Genomic DNA, 23,099 nt, shown 5'->3' on the forward strand with positions numbered 1-23,099 from the left:
AGTGTCCTGGGTTTTATTTCTGACGCAGGCTGTTTAGAATTTTTTAGCGTGTTCTCTAGATAAAGTAATAAATTAAAATACCTGGGTCTCGCCGTGTGTGTTTTCGGTTGGCTCCGTGGGCTGTGATAGCGAATTCGGTGATGAAAGTGCCAACGTCTCGAGCATTTCTCCAGAGCTCAATGAACTGCTGGTGTCTGTAATTAATTGTTCAAATAATTTTTTATTGTCTTCGATAGCTCGATTATTAATATTGGTTTTAATAAAAAAAAAAAAAAAAAAAAACATTTACCAATAATTAAGTTTGTTGGCCTTGAAGGCTTGGTCCGAGGTAATGTATCATCGACTCCACTGCTGCTATCAACGGCTTCTTGGGAGTCTTTATCTTGATTTCGTCTCGTCTGAGTATAAACACTCTCTCTACGAACCCATACATCAGTGGAGCCTTTTTCCGAACGTGAGTTTTGTTTTGACGGCCGTCTACGTATTCGTTCCCAAGTTTCTTTGCGACAACATTTGTTGTTGATTAACGCTGGGTAAAAAAAAAAAAAAAACAAATCAATCGATACTTAAATTAATGAAAAAATTTAATTGGAGGCTCTGTTAACTTCAGAGCCCGAGTATTAGTTGATTGAAGCGTTAAGGAGACAATGCTGACTGCTAAATAAATTTATAAAAAAAATTAATGATGCTCTTAATTTTAGAAATTTACGTTTGATTGAGCGTCGATCTGTACTCCTTGGAGGGCTGGCGGTGCCAATTCCACTTTCCAAAGGGGAGGCGCGGTCAGTCGTGTCGGGCGAGGTACTGCCCGAGGAAATTTCGTCCAGACTTTGCACGAGGTCCTGAGAAGAGGACGAGGATCTGTTGTCGTCGTCGACGGTGTCTTGAGGCGAGGCTAGATCTAGTGCACTTTCATCTCTTAGCGAGTGCATATCGACATGCGACTCTGCTGAAAAATTAAATTTTCTAATTAGCTCGAGATGCTGGCACTCGTTATTATTTTCGTGGCACGGGTCAGGGTGAGGGTGCTGATGATAGGGCTGATGGTGATGAAGCTGGTGATGAACCCCAACATCACTGCTCATTCGATCGTGAATTAAAATACCTCGAGGCGAATCACAATCGCTGACCCACGTAAAGCTCGAGCTCCGTGAAATCGCCGGGGATGTTTGGGTCGCCATATTTGAGCTGTTAAACCTCTCAATGGGCTGGCTGCTGGGGCAACAGGAGCCGCCATTGCGCAGACGTGAGAATAATGCCGTAAGTGATATTGGTAACTGAAAGCAATCAACATAAATAAATAAATAAATATAAAAATCAATGACAACTAGCACTAAATAAATATACTCACCGATACCGATCGCGAATCCTCACTGCCAACTTTTCTCAAATCGTTTTTTATAAATTTTTCCGATTTTCCACTCTCGATGCTGGTATCCGACGAGTTTTTACTCCCTACCGGCAAATCACAACCGACGGCGGCGTCATTTTGTTCATTTAATGGAAAAAATGTCTTCAATTGAACGGGACTTATTTGACTGACGTCTTTATCCGATTCCGATAATCTCTTGGCCGTGATATCCGATCTAAGTGTCAGAGGTGAAATAGCACGTCTCTTTTTCTTCATTAAATGTCTATTAAAGTCCTGATGATGATGATGATGATGATGATCCAGTAGATCTTGATCCGGCAACGAGGAGACTCTCACCAAAATCGCGTCGCTCATTCTCCCGCTACAATTCCCGCTGCTACAACTGCTACCAGTGACCGGATACTTCTTGCGAAATAATTTAAACGGAAGACTTTTGTCATCAGTCGGTGTCACCGGGGCTGATCTTGGCGTCCTGTCCACAAACTGGAGCCGCGAATTGGCTTTGTCGTCTGTTATAAAGACGTCATCATAATCGGGATCCGTGGCCTCCTCTTGAGTGCGCGAGGGCGACAGTTTTGATTTAACGAATGAATTCGTCGATGATCTACATCTGCGACTCATTGGACTCGAGCTATTTTTACTACTATTACTACAACTACTGCCTTCATAAACTTTTATCGGAGGCTTACAATTACACTTACTATTATTTAATTTATCAAAACTTAATTCTGACAAGTTATTTGGCTGAATATCCTTGCACCTCGTGTCTTGTCTGTCATCAAGACTCGCTGGTAGACTAGAACTATTACTACTCAATGACAATATCAATTTGTTATCTGTTTGTGAACCAGAGTTTGTTATTTTTTTATTGCTATTACCTTCGTCAATACCCGGCCAACTTCCGCTTATTTTTTTGGCCCCCGCACTTTCCGCTAAATTATCTTTGGACTCGTTATTATTATTATTATTATTATTATTATTATTATTTATCAAAGTTACATGACTACTTTCTTTAATATTACCCTCGCTAATACTATCTTCACTAATCGATAGCTGTTTATCCTCATATTCCAAGGAGTTATTGCTGTCAGTACAACTTTCGGTACCATCGCTATCCAATATTCCAAATTCACTCAACAAATCGCGATATTCGATAACTGGAGTTTTAGTTTCAGTTTTAGTTTCAGTTGCTATTTGATTTGCCGCAGCTTCGATACTATTTGAAGGCTGGGTATGAGGAATCAATGACGCTACGTAAACAGATAATGTTTTGCTTGATGAATTTAATTTATTGGAAACCAGAGATGCCTTCAGAGACTGCGTCTGTTTAATTTGATTTGTGTCAAGAGATTTATCTACTAAATTATCTCGAATAATTTCATCAGATAAATTGTCATTATTATTATTATTATCATTACTATTATTATTATTATTATTATTATTATTGATACTGTTGACGCTATTTGTAGTTTCGAGTTTTATAACTGGATCCGTTGGAGTCTGAATAGATTGTGACGGCAGTGACGTGACAATAATTTCATCAATTTCCTCCTGAAAAAAAAAAAAATATCAAGGTGTTAATTTATTAAAACGCAGGATAAAGCGCAATGGTAATCGATTGTTGATAAAAATAAATAATAGTGTAAATAAAATAGCAATTAACATGAGGATCAAGTGATTGAGTAACTCAATCTCAAGATAATTATTCCGTTTATCTCACAATAATCGAGTTCCAATTAAAGCGGACGCGAAAGCGCGGACGAATCGAAAGCTCGTCTAATTGCCACTTTTGTTTTTAAAACTCCTTTTTTTTTTTATTATTTTTTTTAACGGACCACCATAATAGCTACAACTCTTTAATTAATACTTTATAATCACTGGGTTTACCCAGCTGATGATTAATATCAACCGCGGTTTGAATTTAAAATAAATTGAGAAAATAAAATCGTAATGATAAGGAAATTTAATTTAAAACTTTATAGATTTACTTTCACGAGACTCTGGTATTTCTATAAAACTTAATACATTTTTTTATACGATGACAAATAAGAACAAACGGTGTGTTTAGTAAACTAACTAGTGATCCTTGGCCCCGCTTTTAGAATAACATTTGTTCGATAGGAAATTAAATCAGTTTTTAGATTTCGCAACCTCGATTGATTATTCGAGGACATTGTTTATATATAGAAGTAATAATTTTTCAATGCGGGTGTTTCCTTGAATTTTTTAAACCATCAGTTTATTGAAAATGGACTAAAAAATATTTTCATTAAAACATGAAATATCTAACTCGTGATGTCATGTCTCAACTCGCGGCTCTAATTGACTCAATTTCTTGGGCTCATGACCGATGACATTTGCGAGGGAAAAAAATAGAGCCAGCATCTAGTGCTCGAGTGAACGTCGTTCTTTATAATGTTGATTAATCATTTAATCATTAAATAATTATGAAACATAATTAACGTAACATGCGTTTAAAATAAATATGTAAGCAAGCAACTAAGTAAATAAAATAAAATAAAATAAAATAAAATAAAATAAAATCCTTTCTCTCGGAATAATATTATCATGTACGACGCACCTTGGACGACGTACATTCTCTCTCTTTCATAGCTGGCTTCCTCACTCCAATATAATTTAAATTCCAGCGTGGCCGGTGGCGGTCGACGTCCGCGATAAACGTTCGCGACATTCATCATCGGGTGAGCTGCCCAGGATTGAACGTATCAATCGAATTAAAAGTTGTTTATTCAGCGTTGTTATTATAGATACTCTCTCACACACACACTTACACACTCACACACATATCGCACGTATAAGTACATATATGTATACGTAACTAAGAGCAGCACCTGGCCACACACGCGTAGGCGGGATTAAATTACTTGGACACATCTATTAACAATCACGCCTCAATCGCACCGTCGATGATAATTCAATAATACCAAATATCACTTTTTAAATTGTAAATAATTAACTTGACGTCATTAGTCAGTAGTCATTAATCACTAATCAAGACATCTTTAAATTAAAAGCCTTCTTATTTTACTTAATTATCCTAATAAAGATTGACATATATATTCTTTTTCTATTAATTTATCACGATAACCGACAGGGTTTGATATTTTGGAGTCACATTTCCAAAAGAAGTTGTTTGTAAACATTACGTAGGCATGTTCACCACCCACGGTGTTAATTACCGAATTCGTAAATTCGTCAACGAGATTAAAAAGTTTTCCCAAACTTCAGCTGATGAGATTAAGGAGTTTCGGGTCTGCAAGTGATTTAAAGTTTTTTTTCAATAGTTCTCTGTTGACTTTAGATAAATCGGATCGGATTAAAGTTATCGTAGTTAAGTAACTTAAATGTTTACATTCCACGAGAAACGACGCGGTGGAACTGTTAAATTATAACCGCATGTGGGTCTCTGAGGCTATACTCGATCCTCCTTCTCCGGACTAAACGTTCTTATAATGTAAGTAGTGGAGGAAAAGAAACAGCTTTAATGTTGTTTCCTTTACTTCATGGACTTTTGTTCGCCAACGCCTTGAGAACGTGTGGTGTACAACAATTTTTAAAACTTGTATGCAATATATATAATAATAATAATATATATATACATAATAGGCATGTTGAATGCTGAATGATCGGCTGATATAATTCATCAGATGACTTTACGTTACTGCCGATGATTAAGCGGTTGTTAAATTCGGATTATAAATAAAACTGTCAAATTAGTGGTGATAAAGAAAATAAAACTGACGAGTATGAGGTTTTGTTATTTTAAGCAATTAATGTTGAGGTGTAATTGCAGTACAATACGGAAATTTATTTAGATATCCATCTATGAAATAAAGCCTATCGTCAATTATCTCCGCGTTGACATGCCGGGGATTTAAAATCTCAGCTCTCTTTCAAGTCCATTGTCTTTGTTGCATTATTTAACTCGTAAAAAATGGCCAGTTTGCAAATGTCAAATGGTAGTAAGCAAGTAGTAAAAATGTTACAAAAACAATAGAGTATTGGTCAGTTGTAATAAGAACAATACAGGCTGAAATAATGGTCATCATTATCGGAATAAATATCGTTATTTTATTTTATTTACTGTGGATTTTATAAAATTTATTGACTTGGTAATGTCGGACGGGTTTGTTTTTTATCAGACCAAGTGATGAAATAAAAAATAATCCATAAATATAATAAATAATGGATAAAAGTTTCGGATGTTTCATAACTGGGACTGTAACTGGGATTGAACGAAACTCATATCAATAAGCTCATTGTAAATTCTATTGACGACGGTAGCGCCGTAGCGTGCCCTAATACGGTATCTTGTCGTTTGTTGAAGCCACCGAGACACCAAGACACCAATGGAGACCAATGGGGACCAAGACACAAGAAATGCGACACGCATGCAGGCACGCAGGTATGCAGTTGCAGTTTAACTTGCAAGCAAGAGCTCTTGGTGTTTCCAGTACTGTCGTCGAGGAGAATAAAACAGGAATCGGGGATGGATCATACGATCTCGAAGAACGACATTCGAGATCCGCCAGCCCGAGTCGAGTTGAGACAGACTGACTGACTGACTGACTCAATGATGGGTTGACGATCGAAGAGGTGGCTTTTACGATCATCATCAAGAATGCCGTTCCGATCGACCCGACGATTTCACGTTAAAGATATTACATTTAAATTTTTTACGACCTTTTTAATTCCTGACAAGTATTTTAACCTCATTCTACCTAGATGTCTATCTATCACTGAATTCATTAGATAAATCGATCCAGCATTTCATTTTTTAAATTGCTTACAGTGGAATTGAAAAATAATAGCCTTTTAATTAAATGCTGTTTGATCGGCCGCGTTTAAATTTCATTTTCCTATGTCACTTTTAACGCCATCTTCTCACGAGTGTTGGAACTCGTCCATGTCATTCAACTACTCCACTCTACTCTTCTTTCTCGCTGCTCTACATTCGATATCAACAATTTCTTCACTACATTCATAGACTACTTTTAGAAGCAATCCGTCTTGGAATACTTTTTTTTTACTCATACTCGGACTTCGTTAGCTAATTAATTTATTTATTTATCCTTAAATTTTCCGCAATAATTTTAATTACAAAAATACACGTCCCAGCAAATTGGATACCGAAAAAAAATCGGGCAAAATGATTACAGCCAATAGAAAAAGTTTAACTTTTTCAAAAAAAACCAGATTTTTTAAATACGAGTTCGCTGAGCAGTAATTATTTTTCCTTAATTTTTCCGTGGAAAAAAAAAAAAAATAAACAAACAACCGACAAATAAATAAATAATTGAATGGGCAGAAAAAGAGTCATGATCCTCATGATCGTCGCTGAGAAATCTTCCCACACAGACTTGCACCAAGATTACATTACCGGATCCTCAACGAAAGGATCATGTTGCCTTTGTGCTTAGTGTATCTGTCGTGTCACTAAGAGCCACCTTTTTATTTTATTTAACATTATGTTTATTTTAAAACTTTTACATAATTCACATTCTGTGCCCCGGCGATCCACTCAAAACAAACTTGAGCATTTAATAAATCAAAATATATAAACATATTATATATATAAGGGAGATCGGGGCACGACAGATCCCCTAAAAAATTTTTAAAGAAAAAAATTTATTTATCCATAATCTAGATTAATTTCTTAAAATTGATATTTTAGAGGCAGGCCATTCACCCGGAAATATAAATCTATTTTGTCACATAAATTGAGATAAACAATCAATTATTCACTGCAGGTAAAATTAAAGGGCGCGTTTATTTAAAAAAAATTTTTTTGTTATTTTTTGGGGGACCGTCGTGCCCTGGAAAAAATTTTTTTTTCTTGAATTATAGAAAAATGATGATGGGTTTATTAGAAATATATCAAAACAACTTGTCCCCGGAATTCAAAAGCCACAAAAAAATATCGGCTTAGGAGGGCCTCCTCTCTATTTAGTACAACAAAAAGAGGAAGTTGGGCTGGATTGAAGAGAGAATGATTTGTGGCGTTTATTCTGTCCTAGACCAAAGTGAATTTAAATATCTTACGTGCTGTCCCGTCTCATCCGTCCCTATATTGTACTACAAAAGAGTAATTCAAGTAAGGGGTCGGTGACCCCCATCGGCTATTAGAATATTAAATCGTTGTTAACTCTACTTATTCTTATACTTATTTCCTCTTTTCTCTTCTCTCCTCTTCACACTTTAACACAGCATGCTTACTTGTGAAAGCCTTTAAAAATTAAAATTATCTGTTATTACTGATTAGATACTGCTATGATGACCTTGTGACCGTTGAAATTATTTTTACCCATCGCTGCAACGTATAATGCAACAGGCGAGATAATTTATTAAAAAATAATTAAAAACCTCAACGATAAAAGTACCAATGAAGAACATTCTTATTGTTCTCTACCGACAGCTCAACACACAAAGACACACACACATCGCCGCTTACACCGTGAGGACTTTTGTTAATTTTTCATCTACTCACTGTGAATATAGATTTCAGATTACCATACAATAGTAAACGTATATAATAAGTCATTGAATAAAAATAAAAAAAATAAACAAAATAAAAATTAAGTGTTCCACGTGTAAATTAAAACTTCCGCAATAAATTTAAATTCGCGAGACTATTCATTTACGTAAACATTATAATGGATAAACAAAACTCGCGACGATGCTCCGGGTTGTGGGTTACTGGTGCAAAATAATTTATTTTAAAATAACCCGAGTCGAAATATTAAACGTAAATTGAACGTTTTTAACGTTTTGAATGTAAATTGAACGTTTTGGACATTAGTAACTCAATTTGACAGCTTTCAACTTATTCAAACCGTATATTGGAGTATCAAAAATCGAAAACGTAACTAAAACCTATTTAGACTTACAATAAGAAACCATAAGCATTCCAAAAAATTTTTTTCATCGATTTTGTACTCCTGGATTATAATCACGTCAATTCCCTAAAATTTTGTCGTCCGCCTTTCTGGCTCTTAAATAAAAAATTCGTATTTTGAAAAAAAAATTTTTTCAGTTCATACTTCTATCTAACACTATTATATCTTTTCATACACTGAAAAAAAGATTTATTTGAGCCAAAGATATCGTATATTTGGATTTGGCCAAATAAATATTTAATTGTGAGAAAGATATAATATATTTGAGTAGTTTAATTGCGTGAAATTAGTGATTTATTTGTGCTCTCTAAAAATGAATTAGTGAAATTCACTTCAAATTAGTGAATTTTCACTGGGAACCAGCTATAAGTATACCACTGGTTGAATTAGTGGTATACTTATAGCTGTAGAAATAGTGACTATCCACTGATCCGCGAGAATTTCACTAATTCATTTTTAGAGAGTGGTAAAGAAATGATCCAATTGCTACAAATAAATAAGGACTTCAAATATATGTATAGTATCGCCAAATTTTAGGTTATTTGTCACAAATTTAATATCACAAATATATCAATTACTTACCACAAATGAATTATATACATCCGTCAAATTATAAAATTATTTGAATCAACTGTCATATTTTGTTGTACCAAATATATTTATTTGTCATTAAGAAATATTCAAAAAAAGCCACAAATAAATTGATTTATTTGAGACAAATATTTCTTTTTTTCAGTGTATATTATGATATCAAGGTGATGAAAATTGTGATTACAAATATTGAAATAAATTAATTGATGTGATCATTAAACTAAAATCATAACTCATGAAATTACCAATTTTTTACGAACCAAAATACAAAAAAATCGTTCAATTTACTTTCAAAACGTTAAAAACGTTCAATTCACGTTTAAAACGTTAAGAACGTTCAACTTACATCTAATATTTTGACTCGGGAATGTATGAATAAATTCGTGCAAAGAGGATGTAATTTAGTATGTAATTGGTAATGGGCTAATGGGTAATTGATAATAATAAATAATTCTATTGAGATGATCTCGTAACAGTGGAAATATTATATTAGTCTTAATAATATCAAGGAGTAGAGTAGTATTGGATCTATCGACTGTGACTAAACGAGCATGCCTCCTTGTTTCTTTACCTGTTAGCCAGTTAGGTTTTACTTCCAAACGATCAATTTGCGGCACGATTTGCACGTTTGCCAGGAGAATTACGAAATACACCGGATGGGAGTAGTAGTTGCTTGCTTTTGTATATATGGGGTATATATATATATGTAGATAATACTGTATGTATGGTGGATATCGAAGACAACCGGGAGAATGAAGCGAGGGTGATATGCCTGAGGTAGAGAAGAGAGAGCTCGTTATTTTCCTCCTCATGGTGTGTAAGGTGTTTGCCCTCAGCTGTAATTTATTCTTTATCTTTCTTTGTCTTTCACACGGTAATCACAATAACACATAGACACACAGGTGCGAGTGTGTGTGTGTGTGTGTGTGTGTGAGTTGTGTGTAATAGCTAAATGGAATTATTGTTCTTGCCAATCAATTCTGATGCTATTTCTTTTCAGCTGCTTTCTCTTGTTAATCACATCATTTCATATATTTATATATATATTTGACGGTTTTACAGTATGTGTGGATAAAGAAATCAATTAGCTCATTTCTATTCCCGTAAAATTGCTACGTGATTTTATTCGGTTTCTAATTTATTTATGCAATAAAATATATTATTTATGTGACGTTAAAAATTAATTTATATTTATTTTTAGGATATTTCATTTTGTTTTTTAATTTTTCAGTAGGGTAATAGGCTAATGAGATTCCTCAATGATTTCATAAAAAACGATATTGCGTCCCAATTTGGCCGAAAATAAATTTTCTTTTTATTGATAAATTAATTAAAAATACAGGAATAAAATGTGGTGGTAAAATAAATAAAGATCAGAGAATAAATATGTCAGCGGGTAACGGAAAAATGAAAACCCAGCGGGAGAACATATAGAGTGTGAATTGCACATCTGCGGCAAGCTGCATCCAATGTCAACGAGCCAACAAAAAGTATAAGAAAAAAAAAAAAAGAAAGAGAAAAAAGCTGGTGATATCAGAGAGACAGCTGTTTAGAACATTACTAGGAAAATAATTCTCCGGTTTGTTGATTATCTTTATTCAGGAGGAATAATCTGAAATCGTAAAGAGACACGAGGTAAGAGAAATGACGACGTAAATGTGACTAAACGTATATCTGGTTCTGTTTCTCGGCTGCTGCTGCTGCTGCTGTCCATTGATTCGAGATAGAAATTCAGCCGGCATGTATACCCACTCAAAGGGGTCGATTACCAGCGCACATTAATGCAACACTCGTCCTTTAAGCAAAACCATCGAATAAATTTCCGAGAGCAGATCTCTCGCCCTCTTTGCATCAACTGCTATCATCTTTTTATTTTCATTTAAAACAATATTTTTTTACTTTTCTTTTCATTTCTTACGTTTGTTCCTTATTCGTTCTTCCCATCTCCCGTCCTTTATTTTTTTTTCATTTGCAATGCCGATGGGATGTAAATTATTGTAAATGCTCTACTCCCTTTCCGACCAATTCGCGGACACGTGACTATATTTCACAAATAAATAACCCGTTTTACATTTAAATAATATAAACAAACCTATTATTTTAAGTGGGACATTTCTGCATACCCCCACTTATAAATATTTAACTTTGCCAAAAAAAAAAATCGAGACTCGAGTTCGCGAGACCCGTCCCCGTGTATTACATCTGCTATCCGTGTGAACTAATTAACAAATTTAAATATTTTCTCGAGTGCAATTAGTCGTCTCAAACTGAATAATTTTACAATCAAGGAAAAATTAAAAAAAATCAATCTCCAGTGATCCGGAATGTAGACCCCGATATCAGAGCCCCATTCCCTATCTCATTGTCGTATTCCGCGAGCTCAAAGTCTATGGGGGCATCGATGTCAACAAAGCCAAGCAGCAGCGAACGACAGCTTGGCCGGACGTTTCTATCGGACGAAACTAAACATCCGACACACCCAACCGGATGCCGGCAGTCCTACACTTAAACTCCCACACAGTAAGACTTACACTTCTCTCCACCGTTCCACTCTCTTTTTCTGCATGCCCATGCCCATTCTCCGACACGTTTCCATCATCGCAGACCACGTTGCTGCTCGTTGTTGTTATTATTGTTCTTGTTTCTGTTGTAAGTTTTAAGTTGCATTCATGTGCTACCAAGCAAAAGGGTTTTAAAGAGAACCATTACCCATATAGAAACTCTCTGTACTGTGCCAATACTGGCCCGGTGATATACCTACGGCATATCACTGATTCTGAGCATCTGGCTGCATACAATCACGATGCGTTGCTACGAAACTGAACGTAGCCCCTCATAAGTATGAGTTGTAAGTCGCGGCTGCTGTTGTTGTTGTTGTTGTTGTTGTTGGTTTGTGTATACATTACATCACTACATATATATGCTCGGGAAATATATACATTAAAATACTGAGGACAATGACGTGTAGGCATGCCTACTGTTCTTATATATATTATTATATTATAAACCCATGTGTTGTGTAAAAGAGAATTACCAGATACCCGAGACTGGAGACCAGAGACCAGAGACGGACTATTACGATATTATGTAGGGAACGTCGCGTATTTATTCTTAAATATGGGCCACAACGTTCTCTGGCTCAAAGTGTCCTTGGGACATGACAGTATCCGTATAATGTAATACACAAAAGAGTTGAATTGAGTACATATTAAACAGAACTGCGCATGCAATTCCCGATTGAATCATTACTCGGTTATATTTTTTATTCAGCTTCAATATAACCCTCCCCCTCCCCCTGGTAAGAAAGGTCTCGTTAATAAAATGTAAATATGTTCTCGTGTCTTAACTGTGTCACGTTTTTTATACTCGAAATAAAACAACTATTAAATTAATTAATTTAATTTTAAAATATTATTTTTTTACGAGTGATAATTTTGTTATTTCTCAATTCGTTTATTTTATTTTTTTATCTTGAATAAAATTAAAATTTTAAATAAGATAATTAAGTGAATAAAAATATTTTTTTATTATTTAGTGAGTAGGCTTTCAGAGTATGATAATTTATGTCGTTTGTGATTAAATAATCAGTAGTTTATCGTTTAAAGTAGTCTGCGATAATTTATGACCGGAGATATGTTTTTAAAAATTACATAGATAACTAATAATAATAATAATAATAACAATAATAATAATAATAATAATAATGATTTTGTATTTTTTTTAAATTTTCGGTACCAACTATTTGTCGAAAAATAATTAACATAAACGCGATCCGATTACGTCGATGCGGAATTCCAAGTCGCTGCATAATGCTCGACGATTTTACTTCCGAGAATAAATTTTGAACGCAATAATATATATATAAGAATATAATGAATGGTATAAAACATATGATTTGCTTTCATTCAGCAAAATAATATTAATGACGTTTTACTTTTAAAAACTGATATATTTATTTAAAAAAAAATAGAAATACATCCGCAGCTGGTTATCGAAAAATAAAAGTAAAAATTGACGTATTGGAAAATGAACTCAAGTATTTAATGTTTATTTACTTGGCAAAGGTCAAGTTAAATTGACGAGGGCGAAAAAAAATAATAAGGATTAAATGTTCAAGTTTTAAGTAGGCACTACACCGCGAGTTTAAAGTTTGTGAGCTATAGAGCAAGATGGAAATCTGAGAGCAGTAGCAAGACACGTGGATAATATCGTTGGCAATATGTATATAAGTAGTGGGAGGAGGCCATATCGCCAGAGGCAATTTCTGCCTCGGCCAACTTTAAACTCGTTTCTATAACTAAACCTCTGCCTCAGCCTCTCTCGGCCTCTGTCTTGCCTCCTCACATTAGCTACCTCACTCCAGCATGCTCTTAACTCTTAACTCTTAACTCTTAACTCTTGTCTATATGATACTGCCCATGTACTCCAAGTCGTTGCCGTATTTCCGGCCAGCTCCCGATGCCTTCTACTCTGCACGCTCGAAATTTTAAAAAACTCAATCGCGAATCGAGACGCTCCCGCGAATATTTTCTCCACGCAAATATAAACCGCCCCCGTGAGGAATATATTTGCTCATCCGGACACTCAAGTGTCCATTGTTCTAAATGATCGGACTATAAATCTCCATTATACTACGCCGCGTTATATTATTTTATGTAAACATTACTCATCATATCTTCCCAGAGTCAACAGTCAGTCGTCTGCTTTAGTCTGCATGCGCTTTGATATAAACTGAAATTAAAACTTACAATAACTCGAGCGAGGTAAAGTTCCAATTCCTGGTAAGGATCTTTTTTCCTTGACGGCGCGATCCCCGTGCCGATGATCTGCCCGAGATGATGATGACTCTCTCTTTCGCCGATTATCGATCTATCAGCACGACTGTTGTTGTTGCCATTGCTATTTTTATTGTTATTATTGATGCTGATGATTTTCTTCTTTTTATGATCTCGTGCCTGTTGTAGACACGAGACCACTGCAGCGCATGTCGATCCATCGACTTGCCGGTCTCCAACGCTGCTGAGGTCCATTGCCGCTACCTAGAGTCCACTTGTATTTTCATCTTCACCTGAAAAAATCACCACCAACAAATGAATTTAATAAATAAAATAAATAAATTATTATTTTTTATCCCCTGGCTAAAACATTGATATTAAAGCTTGTCAAACAAGCTGCGCATTTAATCAATTTAATTAATATAATTATATTAGACGTCAGATTGATCGACTAGTTGCTGCTATCTCATTATTATTATTTTTATTATGAGCTCGATCGTAAATTAATTTAATCCACAATCTTTACAGCAATTAATAATAATAATTATAATGATAATAATTAATGGAGTCAGGGCTGGGGAGTATAAATACTCATCTACTTATAACACACTATCGAGCAATTGGATCCAGTCTGATTGAATTTACAGACCAGTTGGTTATAGAGTATCGTACAAACGTGAGCCCCGAGGCGTCCATGCGTATATTTGATCATCGGCACGGGCAAGTTACGCATACCAGAGCACAACACAACTTAACTTAAACTTTATTATACATAACATACTTTGGTTTTTATTCTCGAGGGCATCGATATCGACAGTAATTTACAATATTTCCCGTCGTTATCTCAAGTCACAAATTCCTGTGGCCTACGTGACAGGTACAATACTTATATATATAAATATATGTCTACATACGTTCATGCATACACACACATGTATATGTATATATATATTTATATATATAAGCAATGGTGCACACAGCAAGTCAATTCCCCGACATCTCTTTTTCTTGTGCCCACTGAATGATGACAAAGTTGTTGATTTTTTTTAAACTTTTTTTATGTACACACGTACATATATTTTGCAACTTGTCTTGTAACGGCGGTATAACTTGTTGCAAATTAATCAAGCCAAAGGAAAAGTCGATGATTTGCACATCAGTTAGAAAGTCGAGGATAGAGATATGAATCTTAAGTTGCCGCTGAATCTTATTGCCATTTCCACGCCTAAGTCTCTTCCTACTACTATACATTTAACTTGTTCTTCATCTCCGACTCGATCTCCATCTCTATCTCCATCTAGACTCTACACTCTAGACTCTGGTCGTATCCTCTGTCCTATCCGCAGTAGTAAGCATTACTCGAAGCGTTGGTACACGAGGGTTTGCTTGTCGCAATTTAAATGTATAAACGCGGTGGTGTGGGTAAAAGACCGATGCCGATGAGTCAGAGGCCCGATGTAATGCAATGCAAGTAAAAGAAGAAATTATCGAGTAGAGTCCACGACTACGATTACGAGCAACGACACTTGTTTATTTTTCAACGCTTTAGCCTCCGTCTTGTTTTTATCCTCGAGATGTACAAGAAGTCTTGTACTTATACTTCATCGGCACAAAGTCTTCGATAAAGCACTATCAAGAGCAGATTCAAATCCACAGGCGGCGCCGTGAGATAGCCATCACTCGATAAGCCGTCTCGGGAAATGAAAACGTCGCACATCAACGCAACTTTAATTAATAATAAATAATTATTATTTTCATTTTAATTATAAATATCACTGACTGAAAAATTTTTTCTTTTTTTTTTTCCGAGGAAAATGAGGGATTTAAATAACACGGGACGCGGACGAGTTGGGGTGCTAGAGTATAAATATATAAATGAGATAAAGTATACAAGTGTCATTGGACGAGTAATTAATTCACACATCCGATTCATATCCATCTAACTCAAGTCACGATCAGCTGCGCACAAGCTAAAGCTCTCTGATACTCCTGTCATACTCAATATAACCAACATTCTCTCGGTCTCGTGAGCACGTGGAGTCGACAATTCGACAAGAGCTAAGTACATACATCCATATATATATACATGGAGTACGTTATCTTGCAGCGAAATTTCTTTTAATGTTTACTATTCCAAATTATTTGGTATTCATGAAAAAAATTTAAAAAGTACAGAAGTAAATTGAAATTTGTAAATTCAGAGAATTTGTTAGACGACGATCCCGCCCTAAATTAAGGAGGGTGTTGGATTTTTGGAGGCCTCGGGGGTATTAGACAAGACTTTTCGAAGAACGCTAGCATTTAGAAGTCAATAGCAGTAGGAGCAAGGAAAAAAGCTTTTTCAAAGTCTAGGACTCTAATAATTTTTTTTCTCCGGTATTTTCTGTTACTTTACATTGAAAGAGCCTCAGAAATGATGTCGAGTAATAATCAGTAGGAATCATGAGAAAAAAAATATTTTATGGACCCAAAAAGCCCAAGACCTCGAGTGGCCCATCACATACCCTTCGACATGGTTCTGTCGAGAGTCTAGGACTCTAATAATTTTTTTTCCTCTGGTATTTTCTGTTATTTTACATTCAAGGGGCCTCAGGAAATATATTTCAGATGATAATCAGAAGGTATTGAGATGATCAGGATGTGTTCGTGGATGTTCTAGGATTCGCAACATTTTATTCCTTCAATATTTTATAATAACAAGGGAACTAAATGTATGAAATTTTTTTTTTCTTAATACCTGATCCGCTAAAGACACTCAATTTATTTCCCAATACGCAAAGCGACATACCCGCGCTCGCGCGCGAAACTCGAATTCTAGTATTTATTAATATAAGATGCAGATTCACTCAAAGCAACATATTCACGACCGGTTCAGCTGTAGTTGTCATATCCAACCGATGACTCGCTTCCAAATAAATCTATTCAATATCAGCTTACCGCGAGAAAGATAACCATCTCATTTAATTTATATAACCATCAATACATTAATAATAAATCTAAAAATATTAAATTATGCATGTAAATAAAAATAATAATCCGATAACTTTTTACTCCCTTATCTATAATAACATCTCAATTACGTTATTAATTATAAAATATGTATTACCGAGTGTAAGATTATTTGCATAATAAATAATAAGTAAATAATAATAATCCGCGTATTCCCGATAAAAACCCAGTGCCGAGCAAACAAGAATGTTTATTCAAATTATTCAAATAGAGGTTCATTAACCGTAATTAAAATAATGACTCTGTTATTACACCGGACCATGTTAAGTCTAAACAAAAAATAAAGCAAAATATAAATCATACCCGTTTTATTTGTCCATAAATAAGAGTGGGAGTCATATTATTAACATCTATCAGTTTCGCGATAAAGACAATAAATATACCAAGTATGACAATCCAGTGAAAGAGAGAGAGAGAGAGTGAGAATTTCCCGAGACAGTTATTTCGATACCGCGAGACAATTGCCCGTGCCGCTAGACTACTAATACTAACACGGCCATTTAATTCACTGCTGGATATAATTCGATGATATTATCCATCAAGGTGTTAATCTGACTGCACGATATACAAAGTACCGTTTGTTCTTTCTTGTCTTGTCTTGTCTTATTCATCGTAATAATGCAGTTACCGCAGCATGCATGTGTTCAAGTATGTAAGTGTGTGTAAGTGTGTGTGTGTGTGTGTGTGTGTGTGTGTGTGTAAGTGTGTGGGTAATGGTACTCGGAGGTAAGTACTTGAGCAGCAGCGTACAGAGGTAGATATTGCAGCTACCTTGGGCGTGCACCCTCTTGTCTCGGATTTACTTCCGTCCATGCCCCGTAATCATCGCGTCAACTCGAGTAGCACGATAATGACGAGTGGCAATTACAAAACGCTTACACTCAACTCACATCATACTGCACTGTATTAAATACACTGTACATATACGGTAACGTAGCGAACTATCAAAGCGCCTGGCGCTCATACTGACGTCTAACTTTTTTTATCTCTATATCTTAATTATTTTTATTTGGTTATTTTCATCTCGTGTTTTTTGACTGTTTTATTACTCTCATTCTTATCATGAAATCTTAAATTTTATTCAAATTTTAAAAAATGTAAGAAAGATTTATTCAAACTTTCAAATCAAACATTTATATTTATTTTGAAATTTTCGGAAAAGAATTTATTAAATATTTAAATTATTTTTTTTTAGAAAAACGTGTAGTCCATAATAATAATAATAAAAAAATATTACAAGTACCTTGTTAATTTATTATTAAAGAAAAAAAATAAATAAAATGAGTGTATAATGTAAAATGATAACGGATCGTATGTGCTCTTACATTAGCTGTCTGATGGGTATATGCATACATAAGAGGGTTTTTTAAAATTTTTTTAAAATTGGGCATATGGTCAGGGCGTGATGTTTGTTTAGGCTTACAAAGAAACGGGACGGGAGTTATAGAATTATATTGTGTTGGAATGAAAAGAGACCACAAAATATATATATATATATATATAAATATAGTAAAGCTTATGATACGAGGATAGGAAGATAGGAGCGATGGCACGACAGAAAACAGAATGAATATGAGGTGAGCCGAGGAAGAAAGATCCGTAGCATCTGATTTTAGACGGGATACGCTCATCTAGTCTACGTCTAGAGTTACACCAGGTCACATCAAGTTACTTTTCATGCTCAACCGGTACGAGCACATGGCCAAATGATATTGGATTCCCCTTTATTTAAAAGCATACACATACATATATATTTTTTTTCCTTCTCTCATGTTATTATTATAGCAAACAATAGATCGCGGCCTTAATTTGTCTTCATTCCAGCGAGGCCTGATTGGAACGGGCCGATGACGCAATCAGTGCCAGAGCACTTTCGTTTTAAATGAAAATAAATAAAAAGGTAGAGCGGCGTAAAGAGGTGAAAAGTTGTGGGGGAAAAATATGCGGGTTGTCAAGGGTCAGGAATCGTTTAGTTGTGGGCAATGGGGAAAACACCTCGCGGTTACTTACCAACGAGATGTCTTGCCAGTATGCAAGACGTGCGCTTGCTAAACTGGTTTTACACGCAGTCAATTCCAATATATTTCGATATATGTATACCGAGATATGTATATATATGTATATGTATATCAGTATTAATCTTAACAGAACCGACCTCCCGGCTTGGCCTTGCCTTTTAGACTCTTTTTTTTTTCTTATTATTACTACACATTTTTTTTCGACCCATTCTATTTGTCTAATTTTATATGACCTCACTATTCTAATATAGAACCTACGTAATTATAAATTCAATTTAAAAGTTATTTTCCTCGGCTCACTGCACCAATGCAACTGTACACAATTGACATGAATTTAAAATATCAATTGACTGACAAATAAAATTTTTCGAATATTTTTTCGGAGAACTCAAGAAAAATTTAAGTCCACAAAAAAAAACGTCAAAGGAAATATGTGAAAGGACATCTTGTGTTTTCATCTTTGAGATAAAATCTTGGGCTTGTTTTCTCACTCAATTCTTCAAAGCGATAAGTATCTTCAGACTCATTAGTCTTCATCAGAGCATTGGAACTAGATCAACTTTTTTTTTAGATATTGATTTTAAAACGTTTCTTATAAAAATAAATATTTAAACGAAAATAATATTTAACTAGTTTTTACGACGAAAACTCTTCAAAGAAATTAAAACCAGATGTTTTTAAATTTTCCTAAGAAAATTAATAAAAACTCCCCCGAAATTTTAACTTCTGAACTCCGATGTACAGTAAAAATAATAATAATAAAAATAAACAAGTTGTCGCACGTGTTTGTCACGTGTTTTAACAAAGCGGAAAGCGAACTGAAGGCTGAGGGCTCGGCATTTGACGACACAATGTCCCAAGAGCCATAAAAAAAAAATTTTACTCCAAAACTTGACGCTTACATTTAATTATACTGCACGTTAAATATAAATTCCAAGACTCTATAGAGAAAATTCAGATAAAATAAACATCTAAAAATTTTCCAGAAAAAAATAAAAACGGAAACTATTTTCCTAATTCTTGTTTTCAAATTTTATTATTTTTTCTGGACGATTTTGGCTGCCATAAATTTCTTTTAATGACCGAGTCATACATTAATGTGAAATAATTATTTGGCAGCTGAGACAAAGTAAAATCGACCCATTTTGCCCCTCTCTAGATATCTATGTATATATAAATATAAATAATATCGACAGTGTGTAGTTTAGTACAGAAACAGTAAAACTTGAAATTATAATAAACGTTGTGAGTTTTCTTCCGTAACCACTTACTCCGTCCGGCGCCGTCACTAAAATAAATTTAACAACCGTTGAAAAGTTTATTAAATAAACTATCATAGCAACGTCTGCGTCGTTACTCCACTATTACTGTTACTATTATTATTACTGTAGTTTACACCTATTTTTAATTCAAACGTACCAGTTGACTCAAAAAAAAAGTAACATAATGGTACAATAATGATAGACATTACAATGAAATCAGAAAGTCATCAATCGATATGTCAACGAGGCGTGAACGGAGCAAAAGGTCTCGCGCAAAAGCTATCGCGAAAAAAGACTCAATGGACAGAGCTATTGTTAGCAATTTATTGCATTACTTTTTATTGTTATCATTATTTTTATTTTACCATAACATTACATCACACAGAGGAGTTGGGGCAAAATGATTTACCTCCAAAATTTTGAAAAAAAACATCTACCTGAAGATCGGAACGTTTTTCGCGGAACGAAAATAAAAAAGAATGAAAAGTAAAAAATCTACTGGATCTAGACTTCGGAAATGTTTCGCACGTCACCCGAAAATTTCAGGCCACCCCCAAATTTCCCTTAAGTCACGTTTGGACTCAAATTACTTTAATTATTTTCATTTTTGGGCGTAAAAAACGTTCCGATCTTCAGGTACATAAAAAAACTCGTTTTTCAAAATTTTTTTTACACATTTTATATTCCGTAATTTTTTTTTTATGTAAATTACTCACAAGAAATTTCCAAAATTTCTTTTGCCCTTTTTCGGGGGTACTCCATTTTGCGCGCAAAAAGGGAAAATTTCTTTTTAACGGCAGGTCGAAAACTTGTCACCAAAATTTTGATATTTCCTGAAGTACCTCCCCCCCCCCTTCGCTACTACATAATTTTCAAATTATTTATTTATCAAACCGTACAACGTTACATATTTTATTAAGTTACTTAGTGAATGATATATATTACAAGTCATAGATATAATTAGAGCCAAAGAGCAAACAACAAATGAATAAAATAAAAATGTTTCGACTTGTTGGCGACACAGTTATCTACGAATTAATATTCAGGAAATTAACCTAACGCAATTGTGTACATACATATATACATATATACATATTATTTAAACGCACTTGACACAACAATAAGAGGTTAATTTAACAAAACACTTTTTTGTTATAAATAAATAATTTTTTTCTCATTCCTTTTATTTTTTTCGTTGAATAATTTATCACTACAATTTTATTAATAATTCATCGGTTATTTTTTCCAACTAAATAATATCGGAGCACCGGAAACGAAAGACGTCTGTTATAAATATTTTGTTGTCACACAATTTTTTTTTTTTTTATATAAATAAAAGGTAAAAAACATGAGCGATACAGAAAGGGCCGGAGTAAAAAATAAAATTTTTTCGTGTGAATGTCAGTCTAGTCAAATGTGAGTAAGAAAAGTTTTGTGGCAATTTGCATTCTTGAATGTACGACTGAGGTAGACAAGATGTCAAGGTCTGTGAGTATTTTTCTGTGTAAATGAAAACAACTGTAAATTACTAGATTCATATATATAGATATTAATATATATATAGGTATATGTTATACATACATAGATAAATTTGAAAAAAAAAAATTACAATATGGGAATCAATTGGTCTATAAATTCCAACGTGATGAATTGATGATCATGATGTCGGTGATGACCAACAACTCGTGATGTCAGCATTTAATATACACACAAAGTTATCTCACAATCGCAAACAACTTTACCGCAGTTTAATAAATATTAATATTTAACTACTATGTACACCTATTATTATTATTATTATTATTATCATTATCATAATGACAATAACAATAAATATTTACCTTTCAAATATAATGAAACCTTTTCTCAGCGTCCATCCGCGACTAGCCAATATCCACGTGGTTGCTACAATAAATAATGTACCAACCGAACATTTACTCAGCACAAGTGTCTGCGTTATCACGGGCACTTATGATTTTCGCCTCGTCCACACAATCCACCAAATTACCTAAATATCCACGTGATACCGTCACCACTTTTTTGTAAAATCCACAGCTTTATCCGAACTCCCGACAAAAAATTAATCGGGCTCCAAAAGACAAGTATTTAAACAGCAATTAATTTTAATAGTCACAATTAGTTAGGAAACCGGTATGCGAGTATTTAAAAGCACGGTTTTAAGGACAAATAATATATTTAAAAGTATTATGTTGTTGGATAATAAAGTGTGTTTTTAAATTACAAGCAAGAACGCATGCGCGCGTTTATTATACTGAATACGGTTAACCGCGTGGTATAACAGCATCCGCATAACACGACGGCCGAAGCAGTACTGACATAGCATAGCATATAGCATCGCATGTACCCTATACCCGCGAGTAAGACCAAGAGCCTTAGCCACGTAGTGCGAGAAACGCGCCGACTGAGAGCAACAGCAACAGCAACAGCAAGAGCTTGTCCCGCACACGGCATGTGTTGTACTAATGTAAGGCCTGCCCAAGTACTACACACTACTGTACTGTAAATATATAAGTATAAGTATTAAATGTAATATATATATATAAATATATAAGTAAGTGTGAGTGTATGGTGACTTGGCAAGAACGCCAAGTAGTAGAGATCAGTACGCAATCTTGTGTATTCTTTAGTACGAGGGCTGCACTAGAAGGCTGTTACTACTGTACTGGGCTTAGTTTTAATCATATATGTATGTATATATGGCATATAGACTGATGATGGTACTCATGGACCCGTGGATGGACTACTCATACGACTCATGGACTCGCGAGTCGCGACGTGTTGCATATAACCCGGCGTATAATAGCCCGTCCTGTCAAACCGGGTAACCGTCCGGGTTTTAACTGTTGAGTAAACGCGGGCTTAAAAAATGGTTTTTTTTTTTAACTTTAAATTTAGTGATATGCCTTTTCGGCTGTTTCATCCTATTAGAGTTACTTCAACCGAGATCTATGCAAAAAAAATATTATTCCCGGTTTTTTAATTAAAATTTTTTGTCGAGATCGGGAATTAAAAAAAGCGAGTAAATAAATAAGTGCTTGGAGATTTATGAGTTATAAACTGATGTAATTATTTTGAAAATGGATTTTTCGAATTGTTGGGGTATGTTTGCGAGAGAATTATAATAAAATGTATAT

General features: G+C 34.5%; 1 protein-coding gene across 3 annotated transcripts in view; it reads right to left on the reverse strand.

Annotated features, from left to right (window-relative positions):
* Positions 1–22,290, reverse strand: part of LOC130664191 (rho GTPase-activating protein 7) — a 68,484-nt gene extending 46,194 nt beyond the window's left edge. Inside the window, exons 1-7 of one of the 3 annotated variants that reach the window (XM_057464011.1) lie at positions 21,786–22,289; positions 13,629–13,948; positions 1,352–2,923; positions 1,106–1,277; positions 710–949; positions 290–529; positions 82–194 (exon numbers count right to left, since the gene is read on the reverse strand). In XM_057464011.1, coding sequence (XP_057319994.1) covers positions 82–194; positions 290–529; positions 710–949; positions 1,106–1,277; positions 1,352–2,923; positions 13,629–13,910 — 2,619 coding nt within the window. In that variant the 5' untranslated portion in view covers positions 13,911–13,948; positions 21,786–22,289. Of the gene's footprint in view, positions 1–81; positions 195–289; positions 530–709; positions 1,278–1,351; positions 2,924–3,953; positions 4,129–13,628; positions 13,949–21,785 lie in introns of those variants that run through there. The other 2 variants (XM_057464010.1, XM_057464012.1) reach the window with 2 other exon arrangements.
* Between the last annotated feature and the right edge of the window lie 809 nt (positions 22,291–23,099).

This window comes from Microplitis mediator, chromosome 2 (assembly GCF_029852145.1).
Source record: "Microplitis mediator isolate UGA2020A chromosome 2, iyMicMedi2.1, whole genome shotgun sequence".
NCBI lineage: Eukaryota > Metazoa > Arthropoda > Insecta > Hymenoptera > Braconidae > Microplitis > Microplitis mediator.